Source organism: Castor canadensis, chromosome 9 (genome assembly GCF_047511655.1).
Source record: "Castor canadensis chromosome 9, mCasCan1.hap1v2, whole genome shotgun sequence".
Lineage (NCBI taxonomy): Eukaryota > Metazoa > Chordata > Mammalia > Rodentia > Castoridae > Castor > Castor canadensis.
Window position 1 is genome coordinate 83,242,716 of NC_133394.1, and position 23,015 is coordinate 83,265,730.

The following is a 23,015-nucleotide window of genomic DNA, read 5'->3' on the forward strand; positions in this document are numbered from 1 at the left end:
CATTCTCCTTTATCCACACCCCCATCCTGGAAGAGTCTCGATATGTCACATTTTTTCATTTTCATAAATGAGTATACAACATTTCCACTACATCAGGCTTCTTAACCCTTTAACTTTCCATTAAATTATTTACCACCTTATTTTTTAATGTATTTATTTATGTGACCTTAAGAAACTACTAAGAATACTACACTATACTCTTCTTCTAATTGACATTGAGCCACACTGTGACAACATTTATAGGACAGATTAGGGAGGAAGGGCTTCCTAAACTTCTACTCCCTTAGACATAGCTGTCACCACTACAATGTGGCCCAGCCAACAGATGTGCAGATGAAAGACTCAGATTCACAACAGTACCTGGATAAGAAATATGAACAACAGACAAACCAACTTAAACACTGCTGTTTGTATTAAGTGTCTATACAAAATCTATTTTGGATGCTATATATTGCTACTCCAAGAAAAGAGCAAGAACTCAAAATTCCAAGAGCACTTTCTACTGAACTCATGTGATGTATGCAAAATGGTAAAGTTGAAAAACTGTAAGTAAAACCCATTGTAAGTTGGTAACCATCTGCATTAACATTGAACATTAACTTATCGAGGAAGAATATCTGATGTTAAATATGAAAATAGTTCCTTATTGATATGATACATAAAAATAAAAGGAAAGGTTTATCACTAAACTATATTGATAGGTAACTATAGGTACCATGTTCCAGACAAGGTAACACCATGTTCCAGAGGTGTAATAAGAATTACCAATATTTTTTGTTAGAGGAGAAAATGTTAATTCATCTGATCACTTTCCAACTCTCATCTCAAACTTCACTATAAACTTTGGAAATGTAAGTTGGATCCTAGCTCTATGCCATCCACTTACTAGTTGTGTGGCCTTTAAACAGACCTTAAGCCTTTGGAACTAATTTCATTCTGTGAAAAAATGACTCATAAAGTGGTGAAAAATAAATAAAATATTGCATATAAAGGACCTAATACTACATTTATTACACGGAGCACATCAAATAATTACTATTGCTATGATTATTAAATTGTTATTACTATACTACCAAAATCAAGGGGACGGAGATGGTTTGTAGTCTTGCTATTACAGACAACAAAATCAATAAAAGTTAATATCAATATACTCAAAAAGAAATATGGAAGACTGCTCAATTGGGAAGTTGAGAATTTATGCCATGTAAACCTTCCTGGCATCCATATTCCTCCTCTGTAGAATGAACAAAATAATCTTTGGGACTCCTTAAAACTTTGCACAGTAAGGGAGAGGGATCGATTAATTTTTATTTTTGTGTATCATATGTCTTTGTTTATTGCCTTAATTCCAGATTTTTTTCAATGGTCACTCATTTCTAGAATACAGTGATGGTAATATAATAACAAATCACACAATCATTAATAAATATAATCTTTTAATGGATTTAACTAATCTAGGGTATATAAAAGAAGCAAAAAACATACTCCTCTTGGCGATAATAATGCAATTTAGAGTTTGCCTGAACAAAATTTGAAAAGTCTTGAAAAGTAAGGGGTCTGACCTGATTCAGATTCCAGATCACTCTAAAATGGAAGCAGTACACAAGTCCTCCAATTGTAGCTTTTGTCACATCTAAAAATATATATATTAATCACTGCTGAGCAGTTTGATATTTACAACTTCTGCTATGTGTTTTAAGTCTAGATAATATACGTGTCAGCTATCAGGAAATGTCAAGAAACTACTTCTTTTTTTAAAATAAGATAAAAAGTGTTGATTCTAATTTGGAATATATTTTGAGTTCCGTCTTTTGAAAAGTAGAGAATATTGTTTCTACTGTAAAGGAGACTAATTTGTTATAAATATTGTTGAGATGCTCAGAAAAAATTTATATTCTCTCCTTTGATCTTGTTATTTGTAGTTAAAAACATACTTTGGTTTTATTAGATGAATCTTAAGATCCCATTTAAAGTAATTTTCAATATTAATTTGGGTAAGGAATCCTAGAGCTTCCTTCTGATGAAAGGGTATGACTCTCATTGTTAATTGCATCAGAGATACACTGTGCTTGCTGGAGTTTCAGATCAGCTTGGCAGACAAGTTGTCCACATGGGGATGAGTCTCTTATGTAATGGAAGACAAGCTGCTAAGTATGAGCCATCCTTCTTCCTTTCACTGTAAACCCTTTCCACTGACCCTTTCAATAAAATTTCTTTATATTGTTAGTGGGTACCAAGATTCTATGATCTTTCATATTTTCAAATAAGTAAGCTAGAGGTGATTATGAATTTGCAAATGCCATGGAAGCTCCAAAAAAGACAAATATTATAATCTCCTTCCTGCTCCCAATTATTTCTAGGGGAAAATATTTTCAGCTACAATTAACATACTTAGCCACTGTGCCTGGCTCTTTGTGTGCAATTAACTCACTGGCGATTAGACTGAGAATACAACCAGTTTGCTGCCTACTTTTCCCATGCATAATTAGTTCCATCGTAGTAGTTTCATCAGTAGCATCAGTGATGCCCTTGAGGCTTTGTGGTCCAGACAAGTAATGAAATGGCACTGCTGGCTGCCAGTGAGGAACAGAAAGAGCCATTCATCTCAGAGGAAGTAGCAAGAAAATCGACTAGGATCTACAGGTTAACAAGGGGCTGAGCAGCTCCAGTAGATTTAACATATTCACCGAGGACAGCAGTTGTTTATGGCTCAGGTATGGAATCTCAACATTTACACAAGGAAGTAAACACAGTCAGACAAATGAAAACCCTTTTTAAACCAGTGTACAGATCATCTCATTCTTTTTCCATTAGTGTTTTCATACCAATTCATTTTCACATACCAACTAGGGGAAAATGGTGGAGGCTATTAGTAAAACTATCATCGGATTTCAACACATTAAAAATAATGAGGGTCCCTTTAGAGAGAGGCGAGTTGAGGACAAGTTAGACATACATGTGGTGGTAGACTACTGGGACTAATTTATACAAATCATTATCCTCATTTGGGTGACACTAGCTTACAGATATCCACATACATTGTCTAATCTGATAATTCCACACTGTAATGTTCATTTCATTGACAAGGAAATGGCGCAACAGGAATTAGAAGACTTGCTTAAGAGATACAGCAGGAACAAGAGTCACATCTCTCCTCTTTACTAGTCTAGTAAGCACTAGACTGCTTCAAAAATGGACTTGATCAATGTTTCCCAGAATGTTTGGTGGAATTCTAAGTGGTTTTCATTAAGATGATAATACCTCCTTAATGACAAGTACTTGTCACTTAATGTCTAACTTACAGCTTATTCTTAGTAAATGCTTGGTGAACTAAATGAAACCTTGAATTCGAACTAAATTATGGATTTAATACAACAAACAAGGGCTTTTGATTATCCATTTTAGAATCTACTTCTTTCCATTTATACCAATTTCCTGTATTTCCTCTCTCCTTCCCTCCCTTTTTTATCTCTCTTTGTTTGAGAAACATTTTTTAAATAACTATTGACATGTCTGGTACTTTGCTATGCTAGAAATAAGATGATAAGCATTCCAGTTTTCATGGAACTTACATTTTTGTGGGAGAGACAGACATTATTTATGTAAGGCAAAAGATAAAAAGCATAGGTCATGGGTCTTCATATTGGGAGAGAGGATCAAGTTCAGCATTCCCTGAAGAAGCAACTATTAAGGTAATATATATGAGTTACTTTATGAATTGGGTAATGATGAAACTCTAAAACAAGAAAACAACATATGTAAATGTTTTGTGGTCATAGTGGAGCAAAGAACATCTGAGAAACCAAAGGCGAGTATAGTTAAGAGTTCAGAGTCGGGGAGAAGAATGAAGTATATTGGGATAGTATATGTAGGAATCTTATAGCCTATGATAACTTCATTTAAATAGATGATCAGATTTGAACATCAAAATATCAATGTATATATGGGAACTTTCTGTACTTTTGTGCAACATTTTTCCAAACCTAAAACTGTTCTGGAAAATAAGGTTAATTAAAAATATCACTCTTTCAGGTGTAGTGGCTCTTGCCTGTAATCCTAGCACTAGGAAGTAGAAGCAAGAGGATTGCGATTTGAGGCCAGCCTGAGTTATACAGAGAGACACTGTTTCGAAAGAAAGAAAAGAAAAAAAAGAAAAGAAAGAAAGAAGAAAGCTGGTTATAGTGAATAGAAGAGCAGAAAGTGAAAGTAGAATCTGAAGATCAGCTAGAATATTATAGGCCTCAGGGACAAAGAGGACCAGACACTGAACCCAAGCGTTCTCCACCATGAAGAAATTCAGGAAAAGAGGAGAAATAAGTAGTGGTGACTGAGAGACATCGACAATGAAGTAGGAAGGGAAAAAGTAAAATGTGGTGTCCTCAAACCAAGAAAGATGGAGAGATCAACTGTGTGAAATGATTCCAGTTGAGCAGTTACTACGAAAATTAAAACTTGATCATTGGATTAAAAAAATTAGCTCTCATTGATGACATTTATAAGAAAAAGTCTGGTGGGGATTTAAAGTATGCTGGGGGGGAAGACAAGAATCAGAAAGAGTTCAGAACAGAATATAAAGGGGTTTTGTTGCAAAAAGAAACAAAAAATATGAGGTGATGGATAGTGACAGAAATGGTGGTCATGATAAGAGAACATTGTTTAATAATTTAAGCAGAGATGTAACAGTATGATTGAGTGTTCATATTTTTAAAGTTTAGGGTTCATGAGATTGATTTTCGATTTTAATAAAAATGCCAGTACCCAGGCTATAAGCTTATAAGAATAATATAATATGAAAGTCAAAGCTACATAACAAGATAGAAACAGTATAGCCAAAAGATTATGGTTCCTAAAAAGATAGGAATGAATGGAACTCAAAGAAAAAAGAACGGGTTTAGGAAGAAAAAGGGACTGTTCTGTTGTACCAGAGGGAAGGAGGAGCAAATGGAAGAGGTAAGTAGTTTGGTTCACTGGGTATAAGGAAACTGGAAGACTCTCCATAAAATTAAGTTGGCAGTAAGGTTGTCTGTGGGAGAGAGGGTGATCAAAAATAAACTATTCAAATAATAATTGATTTGCCTCAGTTATACTCATAGTGAAATGAGTTATTTATCTTTCAATCAAAGAACCCATTATGACAAATCACAGCCCACAGATTAGGGCCAAAGAGCCCCAAGCACAATTTAGTCATTATCTTCCCTGTGATTCCGGTAAGTAAGTGACACATCAGGAATAATTAGTCATAAGAAAGACAATGTGATTGGTGCTGAAGAAATGGACCCTACATCATGTCATGCCCCTGCACTAATTGTTTTCCAGAAGCCTTAATTGCCTGTCTTAACACTCCTTGCTCCTCAATGCCCTGAATGACAAGTTGGTAATTCACTGCAGAAGGCTTGGACCACTGGATAAGATATATCAAGAGTTCCCTTTGTTTTTTGTCCCTGAGTGGACATATCACAGTAGTGTTTAATGCATTAGTGTACCATTTTTAAAAAGGAGTTTGTTCCCAGATAAAATTAGCCTTGATATAAAAAGAAAGAAAGGGAAAAAACAGGCCATAACAACAAAACTAAGGCTAGATGTCTAGTCTATTTCCTTTAGGCAAAATATTAAAAAGAAAATAAAACCGTATGAATAAAATTAAAGGGGATTTCAAATCCAAGGTCAATTTGAAAGAAAAAGTAACTAGATGTAAACTATGTGTTCTTCTAAGTAACCCTCCCCCATTTTTATGCCACATGTTTTTAGTCAATACTTTGCTTGCTAAATCATTCAGCCTTTCCTTTTATGAAAGGAATAATAAGTAGGGCTGGGGTGTAGCTCAAATGGTTGAGTGTCTGCTTAGAAAGCATGAGATCCTGAGTTCAAACCCCAGAACCACCAAAAACAAATAAAAAATAAGTAGAGTTCTGGATGCTAACATGTCATGTCAAGGTCTCAATTTCTGCTTCTTTTGGGGAGTGTGATGGGGCTTGAGCAGTCAGTGATAAGCCAACCTCTGGCAAGACTCCCTTGATTACTCCAGTCCACATTATCCTTTTGTTTCCTAAATCTCTGTTGAATTTAGAATCCCATAGGATGACTCAGTCTCCAGGCCAGCACTTATTTCTCTGTGGTACATTATAGACAACTGCCCCAAAATATTGCTACTTTTCAGTTAGCCATGCAGAGTGCTTAGTACTCATATTCTTATCTCCTTCTGTCTTCACGTCGATTTTATGAGGGAGACATTCTTATTTCATGTTCACTGAGAGGAAACTATGGTTTAGAGAGCTTAAACAACTAGCTCCAGGGACAGATCTGGTACTTCATCCTCCTGTCTGACAGAAAAAATTCAGACCTCTCTCCTTGTCCTCTGGGGTACCAGGAAGGCCTTCTTTTATGCCTCTTCCCAGGTCAGAACAGTCTCTGCTCTTTCTCTACTCTCCTCTACCTAGAACAAACAGTTTTATATTAAGCAAAGTGTCTGAAATCTAATTAGGGATTTATAAATCCTAGGTGGCTTTCACTAAAGTGGCCAGTTCTCTTATTTAGGGTACAGGGACTTCCACAGAAGAGACCAAAAATTTAGAGGGGATCCAGGAGTTTCCAGGACTTCTAATGAGTGACACTCTGGTCCTTTCTAAGACTGATGCAGATGGCTAGTTTTCAAGAAGGCAGAATTCAAAACATGGGAAAAGCCAGATGAACCCCAGTCCCCATAGTAATTGGCAAATAAAGTTCATTTTGAAGCCAGGAAGTCTGATCAGACAAGGAATGCATAGCATTTCAGTATCACTACACTTACTATGAAAAAGAGAAAAGAAAAGGAAGAATGGAAACAAGAACTTCCCTTGGTTCTCTGTGTTGACACAGAAGTCAGCAATATGAGCTGAGAGCTAACTTGTCACCCTTACTTAGCAGCAGCTGTTTGGCTGTGCACTCATTTTTTTTCTCCTTTTCCTGTGAAGTATGAGTTCCCTTTTTTCAGTCCCACGTCATTTTTAGCCTATTGGTTGTTCTCTACACTAGTCATCAACTCACTCAAACACACTTTTCTAGTTAAGATATAGTTCCAAGATGCTCCTCCATAGAAAAAGAAGCACTTGGAGAAACTCCATCTACACTAACAGCTGCTGACATGTGTTTAGTATTTTACTGTCTATTTTCTTAGTCTGATTCAACTGCAAAGCCTTTTTTCAATTATTGGATGAAAGAGGCAGGTAAACACACATAGCCCGAGAAAGCATAATTAAAATCATGCCACAAATAGCAATGTTATTCTGACAAATAACTTGTTAATAAATAGTTTCTGTCACTGTACTAATGGAAGACACCATTGATTTCAGTACTAGTGGACTCTACTCTTTGAAGATCAAAGAGTGTGTGAAATTAATATACTTCCCTAATCTCTAGCTTCCTGGGCACTATGAAAAAGAGTTATGATCCAGTTAAATAATTCAGTGTTGGAAAGTTTGTCTAATTTTGAGTAACCCAATGCAGTCAGTCATTCCACAAAGATAAAACTAAGTTCTTGTTTACTCATTAATTCAACAACATGTATTGAGCATGTACCACATGACGGCATGATATAAGGTGTTATCTCTATTCTTAAGGCCTTCCAAGAAAGAAAAGAAAGTGAATGCAAATAATACATGACATGTGAGTAGGAAGGACAGAAGGAAAGGTGGTACACACTGACTTTTAAACCCATGGCATCACTTCTTCTTGACATACTTATTTCCATTAACTCTTGGTATTTGCCCTCTGTGGTATCTACATAATAAACTTATCTAACCTTTGGTGTACAAAGGTTATAGCATGTGGTGGTTTTGTGGACTCAAATGAGTGTGAAGCCTGATTTTAGCTTTTATTAGGAATGTGAATTTGTACCACTGTCAGTGGGGACAATAATATTTAACACAAGTCATATGAGATGAGTCACTATATGTAAAGCCTGGCATACATCAACACAAGGCCTGATATCTATCTACCTATATAAACATATTTCAGTAAGCATTAAATATAAATATTAAAGAAGTGTTTCTCATACTAATGCTAAAGGAAAACTGGTGGGTTAGGGAGGAGGGAGATGTTAATAAAAAAGAAATAATGTCTCCATCTGAGAAGATAAGTTTGTTAACCTTGTTTGTTTTTTCTATAAACAAAGTACTTCTATTTTCTGTAAAACACAGCACTGTGTAAGACATTAGTGTATATTGTAAAAAAACCTGAGAGTTTAGAAGATAGCCCAAGCTTGTTTGATCTTGGATGAGGCACTTCCCGCTTAGGATCTCATAAAGAGCTCCCTAAGCTTGTGTGAACTGAACTCAGTATGGGAAATGCTTTTTGTGAACACACACAGTCTCCTATTAATGGTATTCATTGTTCTAAAAGCCACATGTGACATTTGAGCTCTAGTCAGAATCTAGAGCCTTGAAGAAGCGAAGACAGGGCTTAAAGGAGATTTTTGGTTTAATCATTAACATTTTTTTAGGTTCATCATGATCTTTTTTTAGAAAGGTATTATTTAAAGGTGTTTCTACTAAATAAAAATGTTGGCAAATAGTTTCTGAATCATGATTTTTGAGGCAGTGTGTGATGCCATGGCTGAGGGAGACAGGTTGTCTCGGAGCTCTAATTCTGGCTCTGGTGGCACCAGTGGGGATTAGTGACTTAACTTAGTACCTTCAGCCTGCTTTTCATGTACTTGCTTTTTTTTAATCTAGAACAGGGGTTAGCAAGGATTGGCCCATGGTCAAATCTAGCCCACTGTCTATATTTTTCATTTTAAGTGGCTGAAAAAAAATAAAAGGAGGAATGATAGTCCTTGATATTTGAATATTATAAACAATTAACATCTCCACATTGATGAATAATTTTATTGGAACACAGCCACACCTATTTTTTTATTCTACCAGAGCAAAGTTGAACAATTGTAACAGAGACTTTCTGGCATAAAAAGCCTATATTTATTCCCTGGTCTTTTCCAAAAAAGGTTTACTGATCCCTGATGTAGCATAGAGTGGTGATTAATGAATCAACATGTCTATATGCACTGTAAGAGAACACTGCCCAAGGGAAACATCTCTTAAGTGATCACATGATTGCACATGAACTCAGTTCATAAAGGCCTGAATTCTCATTGGCTGAAATGACATTAGCTAACATTTCAAACGACTAAAAAAATTTACAAATGCTCATTTACCATGTTAGTAGCCTCTTTCAAGTATATACTGTAAAATATTTTAAGTAGGAAGGGAATTTGGAAGCAAAAATCCCCCAAAAGTCTTTTCTTTAACTAAAAGAATACACAGTAGCTAAAACATGCTAATTTTTGCCAATGCATTTATGTAATTCATATTCAGAACTACTTGTGCATGGAGCTACACAATCCTACTCAGATTCTCCAAATGATTAACAACGCATTAAAAAAACAAAACAAAATAAAAATCTTCAGGACTGCCTACACTACTAGGCAGACAAAAAATGACATTGTCACAGTTGCTTTTGGATGACAAATATAAGTGCATGGATTTTAGTTTACAGAACTAATACAAAAGGGGAAAAGCCCTTAAGATAAAGGGATTGTTGTAAAATTAAATGCATTAGCAGTGTATCTAACTTCATGAGTTTCTTTTCACTAAAAGAAAATGAGCAAGTTTTATACTAAACCACTTTAAAATATCCCTATATTTTCATATAAAATAGATGCCAGCTTATACATTTTTAAATGACAGCAATTTAATGTATCCAATGATATTATTTATTCAACCAAGAAGGAGTTGCAAATACATTCATAAATGGCAAATTTTATTGCTGTTACACAATTATCTCAAAAACTCAGAAAGTGGCCAACAATTTTTCCCATAGACAAACATGAATGTGTCATAACTATTTATTTCTCACTTGGCTTATTATATAACACAGCTGTACTGACCATCTAAGTAAGTTCAAGTTTTGGTAAATTAATAGCATCCAGACCCATGAAATGTTCTATCCAGGAAACATTCTTTTGTAAATGCAAGAAATAAGTGTGTGAAACTCATAGGACTGGGAGAACAACAACTGAATCAGAGAGGTAAAAGTGTAACACTCATTAGTATACTACACAATTACAAGCAATAGAGAAAAATGTGTCATGTTTAGGTGAACATGCACACAGATGAAACAGATAGATGCATGAGAAAATATAGATAGTCAAATATAGAGATTGAGATAGCCATACAGAGATTAATAAAGTCTCTGGTCCCAGGTTTAAACTATTATTCTCAACCTGTAGTCTAAGACTGGGTTTGAGTGCACTCTCCAAAGCACTTAAAAGTGTGCATAATTTTGTATTTTTCTAGCAAAAAGATCTGTAATACATTTATTAGATTCTCAAAACACCTATGTTTTATAGTTTTTCACTTAGTTCCTACAAAATCCTTTTGGAAGGATTAAAATGCATACATCTTTATTGAAATTTACAGAAGTAATATACAATTGTCTGAGGTATTGGAAATAATTAGCATAGTCCCGGTCAAAGGTGGGATAAATGATACCTTGTCCTTTTTTGAAAAATTTAAATTTGTTTCCAGGCAAAATGAAAATCACATTAGGTTACCCTTTGATGTTTCTTTTATTCTTTCTTCATCATCCTTCATTCCATTTTCTTCTGCATTCACCAGAAGAAACCTCCTGGCTCTAGTTGTTATTGATTTGGGACACTGGATCAAGATAAGATTTTAAATCTAATAATGGTCTCTGGATTTTTTTTTTGGAGGATTGATTCCAGCATATACAACAGTATACAATGTATATTTGTTGATGACTAGGCAGTGAGTGACAGCTTGGCTATTGGGTGCAGAGAATTTGTGAAGAAGCTGAGGACAATTTTGGCAATGTTTAGTCGACAATAGGGAGAACTCAACCTCAGATTCTAATAGCTTTCTTTTGGAAAAGAATTCCACATGCATATCTCCTTTGCTAGCTCCTTCACAAGTAAGTAAAGTCACTTGTGGAAAGTGTGTTTTAGGTCTGATTTTTTGTGACAGCATAGCTGTGACCTTAGAACATGCTTTCAAAAGAATTGTAAGTGGGTATCTTTATCTAGTTCCTGCTTCTGTGATGGGCTTAAATGTATAAATAGTTGCAAATAAATTAAAATTCCTACTCTCACCTCAAGTGCCAAAGTTCTCACCCTTTATGGATACACTGAGAGAAGATAGAAGTGTATCCATTTCAGTTCAAAGAGCTAACGTCACATGCTCATATTTCAGAAAATGGGCTCCAGCTTCTAACACTCTAAGCACTCAAAATGATATATATGTGTGTGTATATGTATTATTTCATTTTTATCTGAAAATTTACCTGTAAATTGGTGATGAAAAATTACACACACACACTGACATACACAGTTTTATATATATAAAAATACATAATATATACATATATATTCACTGGTTAGTGTAGTTAGTATTATCTCTTTGACCTTGATCAAATTACTTTCTCTGTGCATCAGTTTCTTCTGTGGAATGGAGCTACAAATATTGCTTTCCTCGAGGAGTTGTAGTGAAGATCAAATGATGCAATACATGGAACATTTCTAGATACTGATACAGCTGTAGATACTATAATGGACACTGTGGTACTCTGTGTAGATCCCCAGAGACCGGTATATTGGCAGTCAAATGCACACGGCCCTCAAGCAAATTGTTCTCTACTACAATACAGCAGAGAATTGCTTCTTCATCTGTCTTCTCTCCTCTCAGTCAAGGACTAACTGATATGAAGAAAGAAAGGCCAGGCCCTGTAGTTTGGAGGAAACCTGTAGGGCATCACAGCCCCAGAGATACCCATAGAATCAGCTATGACCTCAGTTGCAATAATGTGATAAGCCAGCTTCTGCTGCCCCATAACACCTTCCTCGCTCCCTCACAGATGCACGACTGTCAGAGAGCACTCCCTAGTAAGTGCTCTAGCATAACTCTCCTGGGAACCCAATTTAAAATTATAGGTAGTAGTAAATGAAAAGTTTCCTCCTCATTATCCCAGAAAGAGAGATAAAATTCCATATTGTAAGTTGAAAAACACCAATGGAAGTTGGGTGAAGTCACTTCCTTGCTAGGCTAACCAACAGAAAGCATGTCATGGAAGGAAACCTATCCTTGACCATTACAAGGGGAGGACCAGAATACAGGACATGCTACTTGGAGAAGGTAGTTTTCTATATTTGCACTATACTTTGAGGGGGAGGCAAAGATTTCTCCCATCCTCCAGAACCAATCAGGAAAGCACAGAAGTATTACTTGTGAATTGTGAAGTGTACCAGAATAGCCACCTACCCCTACTCTAAATCAGGGATTTCTGATAGTTTTGAAGCTTGCCAAGTAACTTACCTTGCTGGACACATTATTGATGACCCATAAAGAAAAGGGCAAGAGGTAGCAACAAGAAAAGAACCTGTATTTCCCATACTCAGCAAGCCAGGGAACATGGGTATTCTGGTATTCAGTAAGCACAGAGAAAGCAGCTGGCCTTTAAATCCTCTGTTGTATTCCATCCAATAGGATCATATCCAAGGTATGGAATGCCAATCCCAGGGACATGGACAAATCCACAAATATACACCACAAAAGTGTCAACATTAGGAGAGGAATGCCACGATTAGTCAATATTAAAGGGAATATCCCAGGAATAGCATGTGTAGGAAGATTTATCCTTTCTTTCTACTTTCAGAGATGTAGAAAAAGGAAGTGTATGAGGCGTTTCCCTCCATTTCAGTCACTACAGTGACAAAGAAGTCTTTGATGCACTAGGAGAAAGAAAGATCCCACACAGCAGGGAATAGAAGTTCAACGTAGCAAAGACTATGTCATTTCATGTAATGGCGATTCCTCCATAAACATGGTAAATACACACACTTTGCTAAATATTTGTTCCAGTCCTTGTGGTATGTTTTACTGTGTTATGAGCAAAGATGCAGGTCTAACTAGGTAGAGGTGTATATACTCTTTTGTCTCTTTTTGCCTGGCTCTGTCTTTGAATCATTTCCTTTTTCTCTCTCTGAGAGACTATTCTCCTAAGAAAGTTAAGATATTGTTACTCAATTATTCTGTTTATTTTTAAACATCACAGAGAAAACTCAACCAGAATATGTTTTAGGCAGAAACCAACTACATTTTCTTTCTAGAGCTATGCACCAAAGGTTGGCCAAAATTCCTTCTAAACCACATTTCCCAGAAGCTTAGTACTTGGCTGCAAACAATCACTCCAGTCTAAAATTTGGCGTATTTGACCACACAGTTTTCAAATTTGCCAAATTGGCTGACTTTTTTTTTTTAAATAACATGCAGGGAAATTAGAAAATATCAGAGTGAAATGTGATAAAATCATGAAAGATAAAATTAACCCTAAATTAGTTTTTTCCAGATAGGATTTTGCAAAAGACTAAAACCTTAATATAAGTATAATACATAAAAAATGTAAATAAATAGTATACAAAGATTAGAGATTCATAATTGTGTTGAAAATTCTTGATTTTTCTTATTTGTACATGATTATTCTTTAGTTTTTGGATATTTCAGACTAAAGCAAAAACAAACAATAGCAAAAGTATTTCTTCCTATATGGGAAAATTATAAAGACATAGTACATATGTACATAAACTGTATACTTTCACACAAATGTATGCATATAATGCTAGAATAAATAGCAAAGAGCTTGCTGGAGGCTTTTGCTAATTTTCTAGGAAATCATTATGGACAGAGGAAATGAAAAGATCTAGTCTCCTGTTCATTCATACATCTTAGATATTTAGGTTCGAAATATTTGTTCGTAAAGAAAAAGGTATGTTGGGTCTGGAAGCATCATTTTTAGGAGTAGCATTTGAGAGAAATCTACAGAGAAAGTAAATGCAGAATAAAGATGTGTTGTGCAGGTAGGCATATATAGTGAGTGTTCTTTCTGCATTTGATAAGTTTTGATGAATGAAAACTGTTGCAACTTCAATGTTAAACCATCACAAATTATGCAACTGGAAAAGATCATGTCATTCTCATCTGCAAAGATAAACCAAGTATCTTTCTAACCTTAAAGAATCCTGATCTTTCCCAAATCTGGTGAAAGCCATGTGAAACAGATTCCCATACTGTTAAACAAGTACAGAAGCACTTGCCTGAAAATGCCATCCTGATATCATGGTCACACAAATAAAGCCCCAGGGACTTAGAGTAATAATACAGGCACTAGAGTCTCAGTGTAGCTATATGTGTTTCCAGGTCTCTCTTCAAAGAAGCATTTGGCACAATTCTCTTCACACACCATAAGATAATTCAGAGCTATGAAAACCAAGTAAGAATTTACTACATGTTTTATTAATTCAGAATTTTTAACTAACCATTGGCATACTGTATTTACCTTTGTAATTACAGAAGCAAGCCTGAACTTCCTCCAGAATTTTCTTTTGAAAATAAAATCTTCAGATTTCATACTGCCCCGTCTTAAACTTTGTTCACCAGAAACTGTTATGTCATATTATGCAATGCATGTGAAATATATGCCCTATAAGAGCAGTATTGAGTCCTGGACTTGAAGATACAGTTCTCCCTAAAACAATTTTGACAATATCCATCTACCTTACATCAGAACTTCTTCACCAGAAGATGAAATCTCTGTGCCGCTAGCAGACTGAATGGAAAAGTAGATCTTTACTAATACCAGAGACAAAAAGTCAGAGCCTTCAGTTTAATACCATGCTGGTTTAAAAGCCAATAGGTACAACAAATAGGGAAGGAAACTTCCTCTACTGATACTTCAAAGACTTTGGGACATCTGGAATCTGGTTGCATATGGGTAGGGTATTCCACTAAGCAGTAAGAATAAAAGGATTTTAATAGGGCAAACAAGATTCAGGTTTCTTACAATATGTTCTCCTTGGGGGAAAACAAATAACACAATGCATCTGAATAACCTTTCTGCACTTCAGCTGCATTAATTAACATTTCGTCATGGATTCCACCGTGAGCCCATGAACTCATTATTACAGCTGTTTTCTGAAGGGGAATAAATATGCCTTCACATTTTAGATTCCAACCACTTACACATCTAGGAAAATATGTTTTATTGAGTGCCTTTGTGTCAGTATTATTGATATGAAGTACATATTACTCACCCAAATAAATTCATGCCCACTCTAGACTGTGATTAAATCAATATCAATATCTCATAAACTGGATCAGTCAGAGCCAATACTGTAAAAACCTTTTTCTCTTATCAAGGGATAAGGAAAGGCTAAAGAAAGGACCAAAGCCAATCACAGCTTGGAAAAGTTGTTCCTGGGTTATTTAAAGATTTAAATGTGGATCAATTACACTAAGAGGGATGGGTGCAGATGACTCAGGAAAATGAACAGATATAGAAATTGAACAGCAGGATCTGATGACTTGGCAGAGATATCCTCAACTGTAAAACCAAACATGTAGACGTGGTTGTTTAGGAGCAGAAGATGAGATACAGAGCAGTAATGCTTGCTCTGTCATTGAGAGAGGCTTCTTTTGTTTTGTTTTGTATTGCTTTGCTTTTATAACAAAGATGCAGTTTTGTAAGGAAATATGTCAGTGAATTATCTGGAAAAAGTATTTTAACTGTAACACCTTCTCAAATTTCTATCACAAGATCATTGTAAAATCAGATCTCTAATAGTCCCTTCATATGACCTCTGATCAACTCTGTAGTCTTGTTGATGGATGGAAATTGAATTGTCGTGTGACCATGACTATGTATGTGTGTGCACATTCAGTGTACAACCTGAAGTCATTTTCTGTTCAAATAGAAATAAAATTTGAAACTTGCCTTCTCAAGTTAATGTTTTCATCCATAATTCAAGGAGACTAATACTCGGTATGTGTTCACTTTTTCCAAAATAGAATCACATTAATTTGATCAATTAGAAATACCTTACCTGGAACTACTTCAAAAAGGAATTTTCCTGGGTTCTCTTCATTGCAGGAATGTTCAAGGACTTTATTTCCAGGAAGAAAAATAGTACCCTGTGAACACAAATGCCCAAATATCAACATGATAGCAAGTCCCACATATTGTAATTAGCATCGGCACCAGGGAATGTTAAGGATCTGTTTGTAACCTAGTATATTTCTGTATACTAGTATACAGAAATACCATTAGACTCCTTTGTATTCCTGATAATCCAATGCCATGACCATAATCATATTCATTCAATATTTATCAAATACCTTTTGAGCATTTAATATATATAAGATACTCTGTTAACTTCTGGATTGTATCCATTTGTTAAATGCACTATGTTCCAGAAATTTTACCTAACATTCTACCACAGCATATTTTTTGGAATTTAATTGTTAGAATAATCTTATGAGGTAGGTATTATTTTCCTTATTTTATAGCTGTGGAAGACAAGGTAGAGAATAGAAATCATAGCCCAAACTGCAATTAGCCTTCCCTTGTGGTATGATTGGTTATGTGTCTTCCCACTCCCAAACTGGAAATTCAATCTCAAAGTCACAGTGTTGGGAAGTGGAGTCTAGTGGGAGTTATTTAGGTCATGAGAACTCCTCATGACTTAAAAGGATTAATGTCTCTCTCTCTCTCTCTCTTTCTCTCTCTCTGCCTTTCCACCATGGGATGATGATACAGCAGGAAGTTTCTTGTCAAATGTTGGTTTCTCAAATTTGAATCTCTCAACCTCTAGAATTGTAAGCCAATTATTTTTTTGTTTGTTATAAATTGTCCAGTCTCAGGCATTCTGTTATAGTAGCATAAAATGGGCAAAGATATTGTGACCATCCCTTCTCTTTCTATTAAGTTTCTTTCTCTTTGGTGGATCATTCCCCTCTGTATTGAGACATACATAAAAGTTTATCCTATTAAAAATAACTTTGACCCCCACCTCATATTATCATCCCATTTTATTCCTTGCCTAGCAAAGACTTGTCTACATTTAATCCAATTCCTGAAACGTACCTAGTGTGGCCTGGTCTGTGACTCCATAATGCCATATATATGACTCTCACAAGCTGCATGACTGACAATGATCCATTCACAGCCAACATAATTTCCAAGAAACATTTTTCTCAACAAATTTAAGAAGATTGAGGTAATCCCCTATATCATATAATATCACAATGGAATAAAACTAGGCCTCAACAACAAAAGAAACCACAGAAAGTAGTCAAACACATGGAAACAGAACAACACACTGCTGAGTGACCAGTGGGTGACCAAAGAAATAAGGGAAAAAATAAAAAAGTTCCTAGAATCTAATGAAAACGAATATATGACTTATCAGAATCTGTGGGACAATACAAAAGGCCATACTAAGGGGAAAGTTTATACCTATAAGTGCCTACATTAAAAAAAGAAAACAGAGACTTCTCAAATAAACAACCTAATGATGCACCTTAAGCTTCTAGAAATACAAGAACAAACCAAACTGCAAACTAGCAGATGGAGAGAAATAATAATGACCAGGGCTGGAAACAATGAGATCAAAGCCAAAAAACTCTATAAAGAATCAATGGGACAAAACGTTGTTTCTTTGAAAAGATTAACAAGATCGACAAACCCTTAGGCAACATGATAAAACATAAGAGAGAAAAGACCCAAATTAATAAAATCAAACATGAAAAAGGGGACATAACCACAAATACTGATAAAATCCAGAGGATCATTAGAGAATACTTTCAAAACTTATATTCAAGTAAACTAGAAAATCTAGATGAAGTGGATAAATTTCTATGTGCATATAACCAACCAAACTTGAACCAAGAAGATATTAACTATGTAAATAGACCAATAACAAGCAATGAAATTGAAGCAGTAATAAAGTCTTCCTACAAAGAAGAGCCCAGGCCCTTATGGATTCATGGCAGAATTTTAACAAAACTTTAAAGAAAAACTAATACCATTACTCCCCAAACTTTTCCAGTAAATAAAAAGGGAAGGAACATACCAAACTCATTCTATGAAGCTAGCATTACATTCATTCCAAAATCCAATAAATGTGCAACCAAAAACAAGAATTAAGGACCAATATCTTTTTGGTTTTGTTTTTGTTTTATTATTCATATGTGCATACAAGGCTTGGGTCATTTCTCCCCCATGCCCCCACCCCCTCCCTTACCACCCACTCCACTCCCTCCCTCTCCTCCCTACCCCCTCAATACCCAGCAGAAACTATTTTGCCCTTATCTCTAATTTTGTTGAAGAGAGAATATAAGCAATAATAGGAAGGAACAAGTGTTTTTGCTGGTTGAGATAAGGATAGCTATACAGGGAGTTGACTCACATTAATTTCCTGTGCGTGTGTGTTACCTTCTAGGTTAATTCTTTTTAATCTAACCTTTTCTGTAGTTCCAAGAACCAATATCTTTAATGAATAAAAATGTAAAGATTCTCAACAAAATACTGGGAAACAGAATTCAACAACACGTCAAAAAGATCATACACCATGACCAAGTCAGCTTCATTCCAGGGGTGCAAGAATGGTTCAACATGCATAAATCTACAAATGTAATACAGTACATAAACAGATGCAAGGACAAAACCACATGATCCTCTCAGTAGATGCAGAAAAAGGCTTTGACAAAATTCAACACCCTTTCAAGATAAAAGCTCTGAAGAAACTAGGAATAGAAAGATTGTTCCTCAACATAACAAAGGTGATATGTGACAAGCTTATAGCTAACATTATACTAAATGAAGAACAACCCCTTCCCACTAAAGTCAGGAACAAGATGGGATACCCACTTTCCCCACTCCTATTTAACATAGTTTTGGAATTCCTAGCCAGAACAATAAGATAAGAACAAGAACTAAAAGGTATTCATATAGGGAAGGAAGAAGTCAAACTATCTCTAGATTTTTCTTTTCTCTGTTGGCAGAGTGTCTTTTGTTGATTCTAATTGGCCTGAAGATATTAGAGTTTTTCAAGGATTTATCCAATGATTCCTTCTCTTCTGAGTCTATTCTCTCTTTCTCCAAGCAATAAATACCCATTCCTGTAACTTCAATAACCAGCTACAAGTCAATAAAAATCAGATTAATGTTTTGAACCCAGGACTCTCTAAGCTTCAGTCTTTTGCATCCATGAGCTTATTTGACATTTTCAATTGTATATCTCAAAGACATTTTAAAAGTAAATTCAGTTAAATTAAAATACAATTAAATTTAGTCCTCATTATGTATTCCCTAGCTCAGTGACTAGACCATCTTTTATTTGGTTGCAAAAGCTCGAAATATAGAAATCATTTTCTCTATTCTACTATAGCTTTACTACCATCTCTTCTTTGTTTCAGTGACTACTATGTCTTATGTGGAATGTTTCAAATGCCCCCTCATTGATTCACCACAATATTCTAACAGATCTTTCAATCCATGTTTTTTAATGCAATGATTGTGATCTTTAGACACAAAAAATTTGATCTTGTGACTTTCCTGCTTAGAAATCTTCAAAGGCTTCCTTTGCCCCCTAAGATAACAGTCTTGAAGATCTGGTTCCATCCTCTTCTCTAAGCTAATTTTTCTGCTCTTCGACTTTTGCTGCTTTCAATGGTTTTCTATGAGCCAGCCAACTGCTTTTCTATAAATTCTATTATGTTCCCACCTACATTAGAAAGAATAACCACATTCTTTCTCTGGTTATTTGATATTCATTATTTAGGTTAACTGAATCTAAAACATATTTGCATCAATCTGCCAATTTACCACCAATGTGTAGCAGTTTTCCTTCCACAACTAACACTAAAGAAATGTGTTATTGAATGAATGTTAGTATAATAAAACCAATATTTAAAACCAAGTGAGTTAGACTCAAAATTCCATGCTTATGTCCACTGTGTTACATTGTCTATTTTTCTCAGCTTGAAGCAATATTTAGCTCAAGTAATATTTTACTCAATGCTCATCTTACCTGGCTTGGCACAGAAAATTATAGTCATCAACAATTTCCCTCCTTCTGGGCCAAGTGTGATAAAGCATGACACTCCATAACTAAAACCCAAGGAAGGACAGGTTAAAAGTATTCCTCTTCATTTGTCTTTTTTTTCCTTCAGAAAGCAATTTTTTTCTACTTCTCATTATATTTGTTTTCTTCTGATCTATGGGTTCCAAGTTGTTTAGTGTCATTTTTAATAGCTTTTAAAAATTACTAGCCTCTATAACTGTGGACCAAAATAGCCCTTTTCTCTTTATAAGTTAAATATTTCAAGTTTTTATACTAACAGAAAGCTGACTAATACACTCCAGGGAATTAATCTCTATAAATTTCATAAGTCAGGCTCTCTTGACTTCTGGTCAAGGTTGAGTTTAAGAGGTCATGTCAGGAGGTCTAAAAAAGCACAAGAGTGACAAGTAAAGATAATCATTTGCCTGTCTCCCTCCACGCTAAACAGCCCTTTAGCCCTAGTTGCCTTGGGGTCACATCTTAGTCCTCCTAAAGTTGCAGGCTTGCTCAGCTCCCCATAGTGCCAAATGACTCTGGTATTAGCTCCACACTGTTTTTAGGACCCCTCACAGTGCTTTCTAAATGGCTTGTTTATCACACACTCTTCAATCATACCTTTGGGGATGAAGTCATCAGTCTCTTACTGGGATCTTGAGTTACAAAATAGCCAGAGTACAAGTGCCCTGAGTTTTCTAAATAAGGGCATAATGCTCAAAAACCCTCGCTGCAAATTTTTGGTAACCAGAGAGAAAAGGCTCAAATATAAGAAGGAAGCAGACTCTTTTTGATAGTTCGGTACATGTGGCAACAATTGCATGACAGTAATTAATCAGCACAGTCAGATTGGAGTTATACTGGTTTTTATTCTTAATAGGAATTATTCCTTTAATAATGACTCTTTAGAACATCAACGTGGAATATCATAAATAAAATCTTTTATAATTTGACAGCTAAGAGTTGAGCAAAGTAACAACTCAAAATTATACTGGTAGTTTGTTTTTAGTTAAAATGCTATTGAAATCAAATTTCATCTCTAGTTTATATCAGATCACTGAATCATAACCATAAGAGATTGTAGTAAGGCTAACGCTTTTGAAAACACACATGGGGAGCTTATTCTTTGGAGTCAGGATGCGAAAAAACCCACATGCTTGTGCAGTAAATAAATGCATGCTTTATTAGTTTCATAAGCTCAAAAATGAGATTTTTTTTCCAGCATGAACCATGATCATGAACATCACGAGGAAAGAGGCCAAGTCTCATCTTGACAATGTATTTGTATTTCTGATGAGACCAGACAGAAGTCTGAAAACGAAATCAAGGCTAAATAAACATTACTCAATAGGTTTTTATTAGAGTAACATAATTTGGTCCAAATTTTTCTTTGTAGCAAGTAATTTCATTAATTTATTTAATAAATATTTATAATACTTAGCATGTACCAGGCCCTGTTTTAGGCACAGAGAATAAAGTGAGAAAAGACAATAAGGATTTTGCATTCCTATATCTAAGAATTACTCAGGGAAGGCAGAAAATTGAAAACCAATATTTCATAGAAGGACTGGTTATGAAAAGGAAACAGTATATTGTATGATTATGAAAAGTATAAAATAATATCCACAAGAGTTCTGCTCATATAATAATTTTCCCATAACAATGAACTTCCCATAACAATGAAGCCAGACTGCCTAGGTTCACAGTCCATTCTACCACTTACTAACCAGACATGGTGGCTTTAGAAAAAATACTCCTCCCCATTCCTCAAATTTTTCATCCTTAAAATGAGATGAAAATAGAACCTACTTCATAACAACACTGTGAGCTAGTACATGAGAAGCTTGTAGAAGAATGATTGACACATGTTGTTTATTAGCTGTTTTTAATATTTAAAAAGCTTTCTTATATCCTAGAAGCCTCAAAAAATATTTTGGGCCCATCTTTGCTAATCATTGAATAATGAAATGATTAAAGTAAAGGTTCATACTTGCTAGTATTATTATCTAGTTGAATAAACAGAGTAGAGTAACTAGAAAATTTAAAGTCAATTTTTACTATCGTGTTTGCAAGATAATCAAGACTAATCAAGGCAAGTAGGCCTCTAATTAGTAATAACAACAAATAACATTTGATAATGATGATTGGATCATCATTGGCTTTGATAATAATGATTGCATTCCTGTATCTAAGAATTACTCAGGGAAGGCAGAAAACTGAACACCAGTATTTTATAGAAGGCCTGGTTATGAAAAGGAAACATTTCTTGGCTATTACCTTGCTAAACACATTCCATGCTGTTTATATCATTCGTTCTTGCAGTGACTAGATTCAGGTATGTCTCATTTTATAGATGAATGAATGCAAGCTGATTTAAGGATTTACCTTTAGTTATTTACCTTTAGTTTAATTGAATTTGTGTACCTCTTTTAATCAATAACTGCCATTAAAGCAACTTGGAAAAGTTTTATAAATAGTTTAATAGTTTCAAGTATATTCTTATCTTCTTACATTATTAATACAGATTCCAGGGAGCTGTCAGGGAGAGGAAAGAGAAGGGAATATTGCAAATTGGTACTGAGGTTCTACCCCAATAATTCTGGGGACTATTGACCTAAGCATTGTTATAAATTACTTATAGAAAAAAGCATAATATTAGTAAAGGTATACACACTATATATAATTTGTTCCCTGCTTGAGATATTTCAAACCATTACTCACAATAACAATGGCAAATTGACAGCATGAGACTATTTTGTAAGTACCAATAGAAACATACTCTTCATACAGATGTCTCATCTTGCTGGTTTATATTATAAATTGCAGATCTTGCATTTGAGAAACATTGCTATTCTGGGCTCATTTTAATTTTAAAATAGCATTAACATAATATTGTCATAGATAGTCATATGTCCTGTTAGATAGGCTAACTGGACAGCATGAATTGTGATGGAGAAAAATGTACATAATATTTTGGTGAAATTCATTTAAAAGATTTAAATCATTTCTTTTCAAACACAGGCTCCCTTACCCATGTAAACTCCCTTTTGGACAAAACAGAAGAACATGAATTTCTTCC

The 23,015-nt window shown here is 35.0% G+C and overlaps 1 protein-coding gene across 3 annotated transcripts in view; it reads right to left on the minus strand.

The window, feature by feature from the left end:
- Positions 1 to 23,015, minus strand: part of Arhgap24 (Rho GTPase activating protein 24) — a 473,771-nt gene that overhangs the window by 221,078 nt on the left and 229,678 nt on the right. For all 3 annotated transcript variants that reach the window (XM_074041831.1, XM_074041829.1, XM_074041830.1), the window contains exon 3: positions 15,923 to 16,010. In XM_074041831.1, the coding sequence (XP_073897932.1) occupies positions 15,923 to 16,010 (88 nt within the window). The remainder of the gene's footprint in view (positions 1 to 15,922; positions 16,011 to 23,015) is intronic.